At 49.4% G+C, this 15,924-nt stretch overlaps 1 protein-coding gene across 2 annotated transcripts in view; it reads left to right on the top strand.

The window, feature by feature from the left end:
* Positions 1-15,924, top strand: part of SIPA1L3 (signal-induced proliferation-associated 1 like 3) — a 118,473-nt gene that overhangs the window by 48,132 nt on the left and 54,417 nt on the right. For both annotated transcript variants that reach the window (XR_438771.1, XM_006871465.1), the window contains exons 9-11: positions 4,859-5,110; positions 5,807-5,944; positions 11,649-11,776. Coding sequence is in view for 1 of the 2 variants with exons in the window: in XM_006871465.1 (XP_006871527.1) it covers positions 4,859-5,110; positions 5,807-5,944; positions 11,649-11,776 (518 nt within the window). In the remaining variant the exon portion in view is untranslated. The remainder of the gene's footprint in view (positions 1-4,858; positions 5,111-5,806; positions 5,945-11,648; positions 11,777-15,924) is intronic.

Here is a 15,924-nt window from a genome sequence, read left to right as displayed (position 1 = left end):
GCGGTCACTCCTTGGATTTGGCTAATTACATACCTGTGATGCCCTAAAACCTGTTCCTCTAACCCATGCAGGAAAGGACTTCTAAAGTCTATGGGAGAACAAACAGTACCTTTCCATTCCATCTCTTCACCTACTTTTGAAGCCCTCTCCTACTTCACAAAACTTGCTAATGGAGTACAGAAGCTTGTCCACATCCATCCACCAGGAGATGCCCTGTGTCTGGTCATCTCTGTGAGCGGCACTAAGGGCTGACGGCCTGACCCATCTCTGCCGCGTTCCCCCTTGGTCTTCCACCTCCCAGTTTTAGCAGCCATCCGTGATCCTTGCCCAGATCCGTTACTGCGGTACAGGTCCCAGAGGGGTGATGTTCTCAGCTCTGTGGCTCCCATCTTCATTTATTAGCTGGAATTCTTTGAAAAAGAACTTAGCTTCAGTAAGTATTTTGTTCGCCTGAGGAATAACTTGTACAGGGAAGGCAGGACCAGTGTGGTTTTCAGAACAGTGAGTTGGTACCCTAGCAACTTGCAGAGATGACCAATGAGAGAGAAAGAGAGTGCTTGTGTCATTATATTCCAAGTGCTGGGAACACAGCCACACAGAGGACAGTCACGGCCTTGACCTGCCTGAAGCTAAGGAGACTGTCAGGGAAGATAGATAGTTACCCCGAGTCAACGATAGCATTATCCCAAAGAATCCACGGGGCAGACCACAGAGCTTTGTGGGAAAACCAGGCCCTGAGTAAGATTGGGTAAGTTCAAATCCCAGCTCTTCTTCCCCTTATGCACTGTGGCCCTGGCCAAGTGGCTTTGCGTGTGTCCCAGTTTCTTCATCTGTAAATCCTTTCTTCAAAGGCTGAAGGAGTTAAGACTTGTAAAGCACACAATAGTACTAGGCCCATCGGGGGCACTCTAGAAACAGGAACTATTAGATAGTGGGCGTGGGGAGAGTCAAAGCCTGACCCAGCCTGGCCTGGGACACAGTGATCAGCGAAGGCCCAGGCTGAGGAGGAGCCAGGAGAAAGGCCTTGCAGGTAGAGAGCTGCCCTCCAAGTGGCTCTCAGGTGAGAATGGAGAAGACCCTCAGCTGAGCAAGGGAGCCAAAGAGGGTCTGTGTGATGGGCAGAGGCCAGACCTCACCAACCTGGCACCAGGGCTGGCATGATCCCCATTTTGCTGGTGAGAAACCCGGGGTCTCTTTTGCAAAGTTGTGTGGTTAGTAAGTGGCAAATCCAAGCTCAGACACACCATGACATTTGGCTGCCTCCCCAAGCACCTGGGAGCTCTGGGCCCGTCAGCTCTGACTACTTCACCCCCACCTTCCTGAGTCCTGCTAACGCTGAAACCCCACCACCCTACCCCTCCAGTTTCTTCAGCCTCAGAATTCCTCAAGCTGCACAAGTTCCCTTCTCTCAGCTCTTCTGTGCTACCTCCACTCTGCCCGGAGCCAGGGGCAAGGCGAGCGCTCTGTAACCCCGCAAGGAGGCTCCCCAGTGCTTGGCCAGGTCCCACCCTTTGCCTTGCTCCATACACATCTCACCCCCACGCATGTGCCTGCTTACTTGTTAGATGACTCTCCAAACCCTGGGCAGCGTTAAGAGAGGCCATGAAGGTGCCCCAGCACACAGGCCGGGACCAGCTGAAGGGAAAGTGAGTCTCCAGCCTAGGGAGCCACAGCTAAGGAGGGAGGGGTAGCTGGACAGATGAGTTTCACTCCCAGCTCTGTGTAGGAGAGGCAGCCAGTATAATCCCTCTCCAAGGGCATTGACCATCCAAACAAGATCTCCTTTTGGCAGGGATGGGTAGCCTCCTTCAGATAGCAGCAGCATCAAGCTGCCCTCACTTGCAGAATTGATAGTCCCCACTCTGGGGTCCTTCCAGCCTCTCCCTGCCGCCCTGACCACCTGGTTCAGATGTCACAATAAGCTCTGAGGTGACACACACGGGGAGGAGACTTTCAGCACCAGGAATCACATCTCGATGGCGTGCATTCTGACTCTGTGGTCTTCAGCGTTTAGCCTTGCCCAACATAGAGGCTCAGCCCCGACCACAGGCAGCCAGTCGAGCCCTTGAGTGAGCTCAAGAACCAAAGGCCACACGGTTGGGCCAGGTAGCAGAACTTCAGTAAACCCACAGCCTGCTCTCTGGACAGCAGATTGGAGGTTGAAGGTCCACAAGTGAGTGAATAGAAGAGATGAGAAAGGAGTGAGTCCCTGTGGCCCTCAGGAATCGGGATGAAGGCAGTGTGGGAAGTGGGCTGAGAGCTGGACGCATGCCCAGGTGGCCCGTGGCCTTGGACTACTACTCCCTTGTGGGGGCCAAAAGGGTGGACCAGATTGTCTGAGTGCAGTATTCCAAGCAGGTGGGACTGGCAGATGCACCATCCAGGGAATCAGCTGGAGTGGACAACCACTTTCTGCTTCTTGGGCAACCGACCAGACTCAACCAACACTTACAGAATGCTTACAGCCACCCTTGGAAATGAGGCCCACCCCACCTTTCAGATTAGGAAACTCAGGCTCTGAGAAGGAAGTAACTCATTCAGGGCTGCACAGGTCATACGTGGCAGAGCTGGGATTTGATCCAGCAGACTGCCCTAGGAATCCTGGCTGTCCACCACAAAATCATTAGAATCCTGAAATCCAAAACTTTAAAATAGATCAGAGTGGCTTAGACCCGGCTGCCACATGAAGAGGGATAACCGTTCCCTCTTGGAGATCATGTCCAAGCTCTGGCCTAAGGTAAAGCTGTAACTAACTGGGGGAGCAGTTACTGATCTGAAGCTGCTGTGGGCTGGGGCCTTGCACATGATTGGGTAAGGTCGTGGGCTTAGAAGGCAACTAACTGTGCTTATACTCCATTTACGCCTCTCACTGAATCTGGATCTTAGACAAATTACTTAATTTCTCTGTGCCTCAGTTTACTTCATTCTAAAAATGTGATTGTTTTGAACAGGACTCTGCTTATCAACAACAGAACAGATTCAAAATATGGTGGAACAAAAGAGGGACTTTACTGGCTCATGTATGACAGGAGTAGCAGACAGGGGATGATTGAGGCATGGCCGCATCAGGGACTCAAGACAGCCTCGCCAGGAAGCTTCCTTAAGTCTCCTTTTCTGAACTGGCCTAGTGGGGCCAAAGATGCCTGCTCACTCATGCACACACACACAACTAAACTCAGGTCCCCTCCAGTGAAATAGATATTTCTCCCCAATAAACGCAAAACCAAATCCACTGCCATTGAGTTGGAATCCAAATCGTTGTTGTCAACGTCCCCTCGATTCTGTGCCGACTCATAGCAACCTTGTTAGGGTTTACTAGGAGCAGCTGGTGGGTTTGAACCTCTGACCTTACAGTTAGTAGTCCAGTGCTGATCTTACAGCACCACACCACAACTCCCTGTTCCAACTCATAGCCACCCCGCACAGGGTTTCCAAGGCTGTAAAGCTTTTGTTTTTCAATCCAAGACTTTTTCTTCTATTGAATCTGCACAAAACACTACATTTTTCTAATTAAAAGAAGTAGAAGGAAAAAGCAAAGCAGTGGTGTTAGAAATAAGGTGGGCAATTGCAAAAACACAATTCTCAGAAACCTCAGGTGGTCCCAACGCCTCGTAGCTTGTTCTAATATCTGAAGTCAGTAGCCTCTGTGTAAGAGGCTGTAAATGTCTACGGGAGCAGAAAGTCTCATCTGTCTCCTGCAGAGCTGCTGGTAGGTTTGAACTGCCAACCTTGCTGTTATCAGTCCAGTGCTTATCCTACAGCACCACCAGAAAAAGTTCATGTTGATGCTCTTGGGCTCTGATTGGCCTCGCTTAGGGCACATGATAATCTCTGCACTAATTTTTGTAGCCAGAGGGGGAGGAGTTTCTGATTGGTCAGACCTGGGTCACATGCTCAGACTGGGAGCCTGGAAGTGGAGTCAGCCTCCCCCAGCACACAGGCGTGGTACCCAAGAAGGTAGAAGCTGGGCAGGCAGGGGGCTGAGGGCACCGTCATCCCCCTCTGGCCTCGCTGTGCAGATCAGCAGACTCTGCTAGACATTGTTAGAGTAACCAGGGGCTGACGGTGAGACGTTGGCATCTAACAGCCCCAAGAAGCCGAGTCCAGTTCTCAGAGAACATTGTCAGGTCACCGTCTAATGGGTCTTTAGTAACTGTGGCATCCTGGACCACAGCCCTTGAGCCAGCAACTCCACCAGAGTTTCTTCTGCGTGGTCACGAAAGTTCCCTAGGCTCCCAGGGGCTCCTCAGAGCTCAGCTTCCGTAGCTGCCAGGGGAGGGGGTGTGATTTCACACACAGCTCCCCTCAGGCTCAGAGCCCCCTCTGCCGCAGTGCAGCAGCAGGAGGGGGTACCAGCCAGCCCGTCTGGAGCTAGGAAAACGGCCGTGCATGCATAGCTGGTCTAGGGGGATTCATAGACCACTCCATAGCTATTTCAAGGTTCTGGATTTCATGGGTTTTTTTATTTTTTTATTCACCCTGCAAAGTAGGTCACCTGCTTCTCTTCCTGCTGCCTTTGAGCTTTTCTGGAACAAGGCAAATACTGTCCTTGGAATCTGAGGTGTCTGCTTTTCGAGCCTGAATGCTGCTGTGGGGAGCTGAGCTGCTCGGTGGAGGGCACAGGCAGACATGAAGTCTGGGGCTGGGAGCAGGGAGAGGGAGGGCAAAAAAGATGAGGTAGATTGAGGTAGCCAGTGCTGGGCCTTGTCCTGGTGGAAAACAGGAACTCGTAAGTATCGAATCAATTCCAAGGAGCACCCCTCAGCCTTTAAAACAATGGCGCAGCGCATCAGGTCTCTCCCAGACATCCAGCGCACGTGCACGTACCGGCCTTTCTAACTTCAGTTTTTCTTCACAGGGGGTGGCCTGAGACCTATGACATGAATACCTCAGAGCCCAAGACCGAGCCAGAGAGCATGACCCCTGGGGGCCGGCCCCCCTATCGAAGCAATGCGCCCTGGCAGTGGAGCGGGCCAGCATCTCACAACTCGCTGCCAGCCTCCAAGTGGGCCACCTCAGCCAACCCTGGCCACGCCCAGTCCCTGAGCCGGCCCCCGAAGCAGACTCCCATGGTCCCCTTCCGGGAGTCGCAACCACTGCACAGCAAGAGGTAAGGACATCCACCCTTTCACCCTGTCTCCCTCCAGCCCGCCTCTTTCCCTTCCTGTTTTCTATTCTCTTTTCATACTTCCAGCTTTCTCCTTCCTTCTTATCCTTTACACCTCCCTCTCTCCCGTCTTCCTCTTCCCCTTCCTTCCCTCCCTTAGCTTACAGCAAGGGCCCCGACATCTGATCGAGATAGCATCAGGGGACAGAGACACAGTTGGGGACATGGGTTATTTCTCAGGGAAAGTAGAAGACAAACAGTGAAACCCACATTGTCTTCTATGAGTAGTGTGATGGGTTCACAGAGTTGGGTTTATTATTTGCTGAAAAACTTAAGATATTTTTTTTTCAATATATCATATAATATATTAAAAGATAAAGAGAAGTTTAGAAAGAAAGGACTCTAGCTTGCAGAGGAGTGTCTTGTCCTGGGAGTCGTCGGAAGAAAACTATCTTTGGCAGTGCCAGGCACAGCTGCAAAAACTGAGTGGAGGGACCAGCAGCCACAGAACCAAGAATGAGAAGGACAAGCAGTATCCCAGCTTCCCGCTTGCCTCTGCTTGGCACTCCTCCAGCAGGGGTAGCCAATGGGGTGTGGTTGGGCCTGAGGAAACACTTGTCTGCCCATCCTGTGTGAGCGCTGGGGCTATTCTCTCAGCTCAACCCCTGCCTCATTCCTCCCTTCTGTCTCCTGCTCCAGGCCTGTCAGCTTCCCAGAAACCCCTTACACAGCATCACCAGCAGGGGCCGACAGAGTCCCTCCCTACCGACAGCCTTCTGGAAGCTTCTCCACCCCCAGCTCTGCCACCTACGCAAGATACAAGCCATCACCAGAAAGGTCAGAAACCTGTATTCTATTCCAGTTGGGAGAGCTCATGAAAGTGAAGGACCCTTCTTCCCCAGGAAATGTGCTCCCCCATTTTATGTTGTAGGATATTTGGACTCCTGAAAGCTGTCGGAACTCTTTCCCCTTCATCTCCCCTCCCTCCCCCACCCAGACTGTGTCTCAGGTTAAGATTTAGGGCCAAGCTGGGCTGTGCAGGGGCTCATAATTGGCTTTCTAGCATCAGAATTTCGGTTGGTGTTTTCTTGACCCCTGTATCACATTCAAGGAACTCTGGGTACACTGGCTTAAACATTGGGTTGCTAACCTTAAGGTTAACAAACCCATCAGCTGCTCCTCAGGAGAAATCCGTAAAGATTTACCGCCTTAGAAACCCTAAAGAATAATTCTTTGTTAGGTGCTGTCAAGTCATCTTCGACTCATAGAACATCCTGTGCACGACAGAATGAAACCCTGCCCAGCCCTGCCCCTTCCTCGCAGTTGTTACGTTTGAGCCCAGGCTCCGTGTCAGTCAGTCAGTCTCTTTGAGGGTTGTCCTCTTTTTCACTGACTCTCTGCTTTACAAAGCATAATGTCCCTTTTCCAGGGATTACTCCTTCCTGACAACATGTCCAAATAAATGAAACAGTGTCTTGACATCTTTCTAAGAAGCATTCTGTCCTTCTTTCCAGATGTGTTTGTTCTTCTGGCAATCCATGATACTTTCAACTTTCTTCTCAACACCGTAATTCAGTACATCAGTTCTAATAGAGTCTTCCTTATTCATTGTCCAGCTTTCACCTGCATGTGAGGTGATTAAAAATACCATGGCTGGGATCTGGCATGCCTTAGTCCCCAAAATGCTCTTTAACAATTTCTAGACTTTTTTAGCTTTTGCTTGGGTAAAGGTTTACAGAGCACATCATCAGTTTTACGTTAAATCACCTACTTTGCTTCATTACATGGTTACAATTCCCTCCATGTACCAACAGTTGATAGTATTTACCTCTATTCCCTTTAACTATTGCATTCCTCCCTGTGCCTCCCGCTACCTTCATCATTCCTCTGCTAAACGCCCTCTTGTTGTATATGACCTGCCCTGTCACCCGTGTTAATATGAGTCTACCCTCTAGCCTGTGAATAATTTTTCCCTCTCCCCTCCCTCTCCCAACCATCATAGATTGTTTCGTTTGTCCTTTTGTGATTGACTAACTCTACTCAGCTTGTCCTCCAGGCTCAACCATATTGTGAGGTGTTTCAACCACAACCGTTATTCGAGTCCTGGTATGGTACTGTAGGATAAACATTGGACTGCTAATCACAAGGTTGGTGGTTCAAACCCACCAGCCATTCCTTGGAAACACTATATAGGGTCACTGCAATGTGGTGTTTGAACCACAGTCATTATTCTTCAGCGTTTTGTTTTGTAGTATTCCGTTGTGTCTATGTACCAAAGTTTGTTTAACCATTCTTCTGTTGATGGGCAGTTCAGCTGTCTCCGTCTTTTTTGATGTGTCTCTTGTAGACAGCATGTTGAAGGATCCTGTTTTCCTATTGATTCTGCTCTATGTCTCTTGCCTAATGCATTTAATACATTTACTACATTCAGTGTCAGTATCGATAGGTATTAATTGATTCTTGTCTTTTTTTCTTGCCTCTTTTGTACTGGCCCTCCACTTTGGAATCCTTCAATATTGCAACCCAAGGCTTGAAGTTTTTGTTCAGTTCTTTCAGCTTCAGAAATGCTGCGAGTGTTCTTCCCTGTTGGTTTTCTAATGCCAGATCTTTGCATATTTCATTGTAATACTTGACTTTGTCTTCTGGACCTGCCCTTTGAAATGTTCTGTTCAGTTCTTTTACTTCATTGAATCTATTTGCTTTACTCTATGTTCAAGAGTTTCAGAGTCTTTTCTGACACTCGTTTTGGTCTTTTCTTTTTTTCTTGTCTTCTAATGACCTTTTGCTTTCTTCATGTGTGATATTCTTGATGTCACCCCACAACTCCTCAGATCTTCTTCAGTCATTGGTGTTCAAGGCGTCAAATCTATTGTTGAGATTGTCTCTAGATCTGGGTGGGATGTGCCCCCAAGGTCATATTTTGGCTCTCGTGGACTTGTTTTAATTTTCTTCAGCTCCAACCTGAACTTGCATATGAGCAACTGATGGTCTGTTCCACAGTTGAACCCTGTCCTTGTTTTGGCTGATGATGTTGCGTTTCTCCCTACAGATATGGTCAGTTTGATTCCTGGGTATTCCATCTGGTGAGGTCCTATAGGTTTCCTGTGAGGGAGAATCATCTCAGTGGCACTGGGTTTGGTATAACACTTGAGCAAGATGATCTGCCAGCCAACACAGCCATTCCTCTAAATCTCCAGCCCTGGTCCCAGAAGACGAGACCACCAGCATCACCCAGTTTTTATGGTCTCAGGCTTCAGCCCTGCCCTCATGGATCCTTCCCACCACAATCAACCTGGCAGTCCAAAGGATTGCCCTCTAGCCCTGCATGGCTCTCCAGTGCCCTCAGGATAAACCCAAGCTGTGCAGGCTGACTACTGTAGAATCCAGCCCAATGAGCTTTCTATCCAGTGTTTTAAACCATCCCTCCTGCCAGGTTCCTCTGTCAGAACAACCCATCAGTCCCCTGGCCCTAGGCAGAGCTGAAGAAAGCTTGATCCCGAAACCTTCCTTTCTCTCTTTCTCCCTGTGGTCCATCCACTCATTCTTCAGAGCAGCTCTCCCACTCCAGCCTGCTCCCACCTCCCTGGACTCCCAGTTTTTAGTCCCACCTCCTTTCCACTGAGCAGCCAGAGGCATCTTTCTCTTTCTGGCCACGTCTGCCCCTTGCCCCAAGCCACCCATGACTCCTGAGTCTTCAGGACACAGCGTCCAGCCCTCACAGTGGCTGACACGGCCCTGCCTATCTCTGCATCGTTCTACAGTGCCACATGTTGGCCACTCTGATCCTTGCCCACTTCCTTCTCACTCCCACCCTCACCCTGTCACCTGGAGCTCCAGTGCTGCTCCTCCATGAAGCCACCCCTGACACTGCCTCCAGCAACTGCCCCACAATGCATTTCCTGAGTTGCCTGGAGCACTTGTGGCCTCGATAAGCTTGTGTGTGTGTGTGTGTGTGTGTGCGTGTGCGTGTGTGTGTATGAGTTTACTCCCCCATCAGGATCTTTCCAGTGTGTTTCTGACAGAGTTGGGCACACGTTAGTTAGACAGTACATATTTGATGTGTAAGGGAAAGGATGGAGTGAGTATGCTGAAGGCCAGTCCACTCATCAAGTGGTTCTCTGCCTTTGATGGGCGCCAGAATAAACAACTGGGCCTCATCCCTGGAGTCAGACTTAGGCTTGAGGGAGACTGAGCTAAGACAGTGCCACTGCTCCCGGGAGCACACTGCATGAGCTGCTGCTCTAAACCACTGTGTGCATCTAAGTCTGTTGTACAAACCAGGAAAACATGCCCACTCCCTCAGGTTTATAATGGCCTTAGAGTTCAGCTGCCATTCAGCAGAGAGCCCCAGGAACCTGCTATGTACCAGGTGCTGCGAGAGATGGTGGAGTAGAGAGTCCTGTGGAGGGAGCATCTTAGAAACCTTTATAGACTCCAAAGCTGGAGGAGGGGGCCAGAGCAGCAGCCAGCCCAGAGGGAACACCCGAATAGGTCCAGAGAGCTTTAGGGAGGGCTTACTGATGGACTCAATCCACGCAGAGCAAGGGCCACAGACAGGAGTGAGCAGGATGGCAGGGGAGAAGGAGGCCCGGTGTGCACAGGATAGAGGGGATGGGGCACCAGGCACAGCCAGAGCTGAGGCTGGAAGTGGCAGGCGGCACCCAGTGATCAGATAGCAGATGTGACGGGCTGAGGTTACTGGTAACCCTTGGGAACTTTCTTTTTCCAGAGTCTTGGTGTACCCTCTTTTCCTTTTTTTTTTTTTTAAATAGTTTTAAATTCATAGGAAACCAAACTGAATTCCTAGCCATTGAGTCTGTTCCAAGTCAGAGTTGGATCCTGTTGGTCTGTAACTCCTCACCGAAACAGACCGCCATATCTCTCTCACAGAGCAACTGGTGGAGTTGAATTGTCAGCCTTATCATTAGCAGCCAGGCACTTACCCACTGTGCAACCAGGGCTCCTTGATTCATAAACCCACTGCATCAAGTCGATTCTGACCACAGAGAACAGAGTAGCACTGTACCCTAGGGTTTCTGGGGCTATAAATCTGTATGGGAACCGACTGACTGCCTCTTCTTTCTGCACTGGAGTCACTGGTGAGTTTGAACCAGCAATCCTTTGGTTATCCATTCAATACTTAATCCACTGTGCCACCAGGACTCCTTCCTTGATTTGTAGAAAGTTGTAAAGAAAGTCATAAGGAAGTCCCGTTTACCCTTCTCCAAGCCCACCCAGTTCAGCATAGCTATAGGATAGCATCACTCCAAGAAATTGACATTGGTTTATTCAGATTTCATCAATTATACGTGCACACATTTGTGTATGTGTAGTTGGTGGTGGTGGTGTGTCATGGAATTGGTTCCAATTCATTGCAACCCTGCATAGGGTTTCCGAGGTTATAAACCTTTATGGGAGCAGAAAGCCTTACTTTTCTCCCGGGGAACAGCTGATACTTTGGAACTGCTGACCTTGAGGTTCACAGCCCTACCCGTAACCACTATGCAAGAACAAATGCCGTAAGAATGTATCCCATTCCAATTGTTTATGACTGTTTGCAGCTGTTTCTGCCCATTTTGAGTCCTACCACGTAATTAAGTGACGGTTCCAAAAGCTTACTCCATCTGTGTATCATTAAGGTCAACTCTGCTTTGAAGAGGCAATTCTTCCCGAGTCATCATTTGCGTGCCTTCCCACCTGAGCCGCTCCCCCTCTGGCACTCTGGCTGGCAGTAGTCTTACGGTTTCACAGACCAGGGTTTCAGAAGTAGATCTCCGGGCCTTCCTTCCGAATCTGCCAATTCCGAGGGCAGCCACCATAGTGCTGAGATTTGGAAACACCAGCGGCGTAGCTTCCAGGATCACAGCCACAGAGTGACAGATGAGTGGTGGCATGAAGCATTGAGATTTAGGTCCAGGGGTGGGATGACTAGGGCTGCCAAACATTGTAGCTCAGGGACGTCCCTAGCAGCCTGGTTCCATTCATGATTCCTTAGGGGCTCCATAAGCCCAAGCAAAACCAGTGCTCACTGCCCTGCAGGAGACGAAGGAAGAGCATGTTTTCGTTTCTCAGAGTGAGAAAAGTTTCCCCAGAACTGGGTCATCTGCCCAACCCTGAACCACTCTTTAGCCAGGCTGCTCTTCACTAGTTATCTCATAGAGTGTTCTGATTGACACCAGTCACGTGGCAGAGGACTGACCACCAGAGGAGTCTGACTTTACCAGCAGGAACAAGGAAGATGGCTGTTAGGAGGTAGTTAACAATGGCTACATCTTCAGCTCACCCTTTGACCCAGTCATCCTGTCTTTCACCTACCCATCACCCAATCAATCAGGTCAAGCCCTCCTCTAGGTGTTAACATCTGCTCATCTTGCCCACATGAACGTCTGTCTTGTACTCTCCTCTGTGGCTGATACCGCAGCAGCCAGATCCTGCTAAGTGAAGGCACCTCCACCATGGTCCCTCCAACTTCTGCTTAGAGACTCCCACTTTGGGACACACTAGTTCTTCACCCTGTCTGACTTCCTGCCCCTCCCTACAGGTATACGACCGCCCCACACCCACTGCTATCGTTTGATCCCCACTTCACTCACGATGGGACGTCCAGCGGCGACTCCTCCTCAGGTGGTCTGACCAGCCAGGAGAGCACTATGGAGCGTCAGAAGCCAGGTAGGGCCTGCCTCTGCCTTCACAGCTTGACAAGTGACATACTCCTTCCTTCCTGTAAGTGACAAGGAGACCACCACAGACGGCGATAAGAGCCATGTGCAGGGTTAGAGAGGGCACCCAGGGAACACTGGGAAATAATCTTGTCCAGCCAGACCAGGCATCAGCAATGGTGTCTGGAACAGAGAAGTCAAGAGCAGTAGACAGATGCACAGCCTGGAAGTCATAACCTCCTCCAGGAAGATGGTTGGAAGGAGCAAGAGTGCTGCTGCTGGAAAGGGAGCAGAACTAAGTGTGTGCCGTGGTTTCTCTGTAAACCCTCCTGTGGGTCAGCCGTTCAAACCCCACCAGGTGCTCCGTGGAAGAAGGATGAGGCTGTCTGCTCCCTTAAAGATTTAGTGTCTTAGAAACCATACATAGAGTCACTGTGAGTTGTTAACAACTTGCTGGCAGTGGGTTTAGTCTTGTTTTTCGGTAGATGGTGGTGGTGGTGGTGGTGTTTCTATAACTTTCAAGGACATATAACTGAGGATTGTGCAGCTTGATAGCCTATCCCAAAATGAACACAGTGATATCATGTCACCACACCCAGAGCAAGGAACGGCCCGTGACAAAACCCCCACAGCTCTCCCTACAGACCCCCAAATCAGTACTCCCAAAGGCCACCCCTGGCCTGCTGTCTCTATCATAGGGTGTGGTGTGTGTGGGTGTGGGTGTGTGTGTCTGTGTCTGGCTTCTGTTGGCTCAGTATTGTGTCTGTGAGAGGCATCCATGTACAGCCCATTAGCTGTATTTCATTGTGTGGACGGGCCACAATGTAGTACTTCATTCTCATGTCTATGGACATTTCACGGAGTCATGCTGCTAGGAACATTCTGGTCTGTGTCTTCTGAAAAACACACGCACACATTTTTTAGGCTACGTACCTAGGAGTGGAATTGCTGCACCATGCAGTAAGGTATGTTTGACTTTATAAGAAGGCGCACAACTCTTTTCCAAAGTGGTTTTCTCCGTTGGCAGTCCCACCAGCAGTGGATGAGAGTACTTTTGTATGCTCAGTCCTCTCCACCCATGTGAGTGGGTGAACAGTGCTGCGTCTTGTTAAGTGCCATCCAGTTGGTTTCAACTCATCATGACTCTCTGCAGGGTTTCCCAGGAGCAGCTGCTGGCTTTGAACCGCCAGCCTTGCGGTTCACAGTCCAGTGCTCACCCCATCAGGACAGTGGTAGTGTGGTAGTGTCCTGATTTTAATTTGCATTGCCCTGATGTCTGGTAAGCCTTAAGCATCTTTGTATATGTTTGTCCTCCTACGTGTATTTGTTAATCATATGTATGTACTACTTAGATGAGGGTTTTTTGTTGTTGTTGTTTTTAAAACATAATCTCATGTAACAACAGTGTAACCCCTTTGAAGTCTGGGAACCATCAGATGAATGGGTGAGTGGGTGGGTGAGTTCAAAAGAAAGAAAAAACATTAAGTGTTAGGAAGCATTGGCCTTGGAGAGGGTGAAGAAACGAGGGGCCGTCTTAAGAGCCTTTGAGGATTTCCAGGCAACAAGGGCAGTGACCAGGAGCACGATGGTGTTAAATGTTGGGTTCTAACAGCAGGGTCGGCAGTTTGAACCCACCCGCCCCTCCACAAAAAGACTTACAGTCTGGGAAACCCTAAGGAGCAGTGAGCTTTGTCCAAGAGGGTCACTATGAGTTTGGTTGAGGGGATGTTCCTGTGAGCACGTGACCCAGCTCCTTTGTCCTCCAAAGCAGGAGAGGTCATGACCCTCGGGCCCTGTTGAGCTGGGAAGAGCCCAGAATTAGTAGCAGAGTGTTCCTCAGCAGCCCGGTCAGTCCCACAGTTCCTGGCACCCCTAGGAAATGGCTGGACTTTAGCCAAGCTGGCCACACCCATGATCCACAGGACTGCAGACAGTTTGCTCCGCTCCTCAGTCTGGTCCACGCTGCCGATGAGTACTTGCAGCTCTAGGAGCTTTGCTCCGAGACACATTTGGATACTCTTCCTTTTTTCTTTTTCCCACTCTAGTTCAGAAAAAGACAAAAGTGTTGCTTGGTGATTTCATTGTACTAGAGTACAAAGTGGGAAAGAAATGTTCCCAGCACTCACCTTGGGCACTAAATAAGGTGTCGCAGAAACTCAGCCTTGTCCTAACCTCCTCTCTCCTGTGCCCTAGAACTCAGTTCCTTCTCATTTCCTGGGGACCTTACTAGGAGTTACTAACCCTCTCCCCACACACATACACACATGCAGCCCTCATCAGCTGATGATCAGTGTGAGGTTAGTCTGACAGCAGTAGCAACAGTGGGCTTGTTACATGTACTGAACCAGGCACTCTGTCAGCATCGCAGAAATAGGCCACGTGGGCGAGCCACATGATTCCTCTCTAGGAGGAAGATGAGGCACAGAAAGATTTAGTCACCTGACCAATGTTAAAGTCTCTACTGGCGAGCGGCACAATTGGAATTTGGGCCTTAACCCCCACCATCTATAGACCCTGAGCTACCAGAGTCTCGGTATGTCCCACAGCCGCATCCACATCTGTGACCTGCCCAGATGTCAAGGGTCAGGCAGCAGAACCAGAAGGTCATTGAGGTCAATCCAGAGGACCAGTGAAGGGCCCAGGCAGAAGGATTGGGGCCTCCAACTGTAGAACCAGGGCAGAAGGGACCTGTGGAACCCAAGAGAGAAGGCATCTGGCTCTTCACCCATCCTTTCTTTCAGCACGTTGTTAATGGCCCATCCCAGGCTGAGTGCAGGGATAGTGTAAGCCAGTGGACAGTCCACTGAAAGAGGTAGATGATAAAGAAGGACACAGCAATGACACAATGACGACCAGTAATGTTTAGTATTAAATGGCACTAACACAGTGACAGACCTGGTGTGGCACTGTGGGTTAATGCACTGGACTGCAAGGTCGGTTTAAACTGCAAGGTCAGTGGTTCAGGCTCCCCAGCCACTCCTTAGCAACCCTATACAGGATTGCTGTGAGTTGGAACTGACTCAACAGCACTTAACAACAACTACACAGTGACAACTGAAGACCAGAGGAGTTGTGGGATAACATCATGATCATCATACACAAAGACAGCAAAGGTCATTAAAAAGATCAGAAAGAAAGAAAAGGTCAAAGTGGATGTCAGTAGAGACTCTGAAACTTCCTTTAGTGCATAGAGAAGCTAACATGACTGGAAGAAATGATGAAATGAAAGAGCTAAGTAGAAACATTTAAATGGCAGCTCAAGAAGACAAAGCAAAAATTATAATTAAATGTGAAATTAATTTTGGAAAGCCAAAAGGGAAGAACATTTCAAGCTGAAAGAACTGAAGAAAAATTCAAGCCTCAACTTGCAATATTGAAGGGATTCTAAGGGCAAAATATTGAACAATGCAGGAAACATCAAAAGAAATTGGAAGGAGAGAGACGGGGCTTGATGGCGGCTAGGGTGGAGGTGCAGTGAAGTTCGCCGTCAACAGTACCACAGAATACCAGGCAAAGCAGACCTAGGGAAGAACTCCAAAACTCGGAACCACAGAGATAGGACTATTTTTAAAAGTTTGAAGGCTTATAGATTGTGGAACTTGAAGCTGAAGTAAGAAAATGCCTACTTTTGAATCTGGGAGCTGACATCTTGGGTGAGACCAAATGGCAAGACCCAGCAGGGGAGCAGACACACCATGGAAAAATGCCTCGGGAACCTTGGAGCAAAGGTGGACAATGCACTTGGTCGGTTTTGTTTTGTTCTGATTTTTTTTCTTTTTTTTTATCTGGTCATTGGCATCTCCCCCACCACCGCTATTTGCGCACCTCCATTCTGGCGACTAGAGGGGGTGCCTGAGCAAGTGGACACCCCCCACCCTCACCACTGGTGGGTTCTTCTGCCATGCATGCGGATAGATACTCAGCCCAAGAGCAGTCCCTGAACGTTTTTTTGTTTGTTTGTTTGTTTTAATAAACGGGAAAGACCAGGACAGGGCTGTAGAGAGGGAAGAAGAGTTTAAAAACAAAAGAGGCCAAAAATTAAATTAAAGCCTGAAGTATAGCATAACAACCAACAGTGACATCTTGAAATCTCTCAGGCAGCTTGGAAAGCAAGAAGCTGAAGAGAGGACATTAAAGCCATACTCATATTAGGCTACA

Source organism: Chrysochloris asiatica, unplaced genomic scaffold (assembly GCF_000296735.1).
Source record: "Chrysochloris asiatica unplaced genomic scaffold, ChrAsi1.0 scaffold00168, whole genome shotgun sequence".
Lineage (NCBI taxonomy): Eukaryota > Metazoa > Chordata > Mammalia > Afrosoricida > Chrysochloridae > Chrysochloris > Chrysochloris asiatica.
The sequence above is the reverse complement of the archived record's forward strand: the minus strand, read 5'-3'. Positions and strand labels throughout refer to the sequence as shown.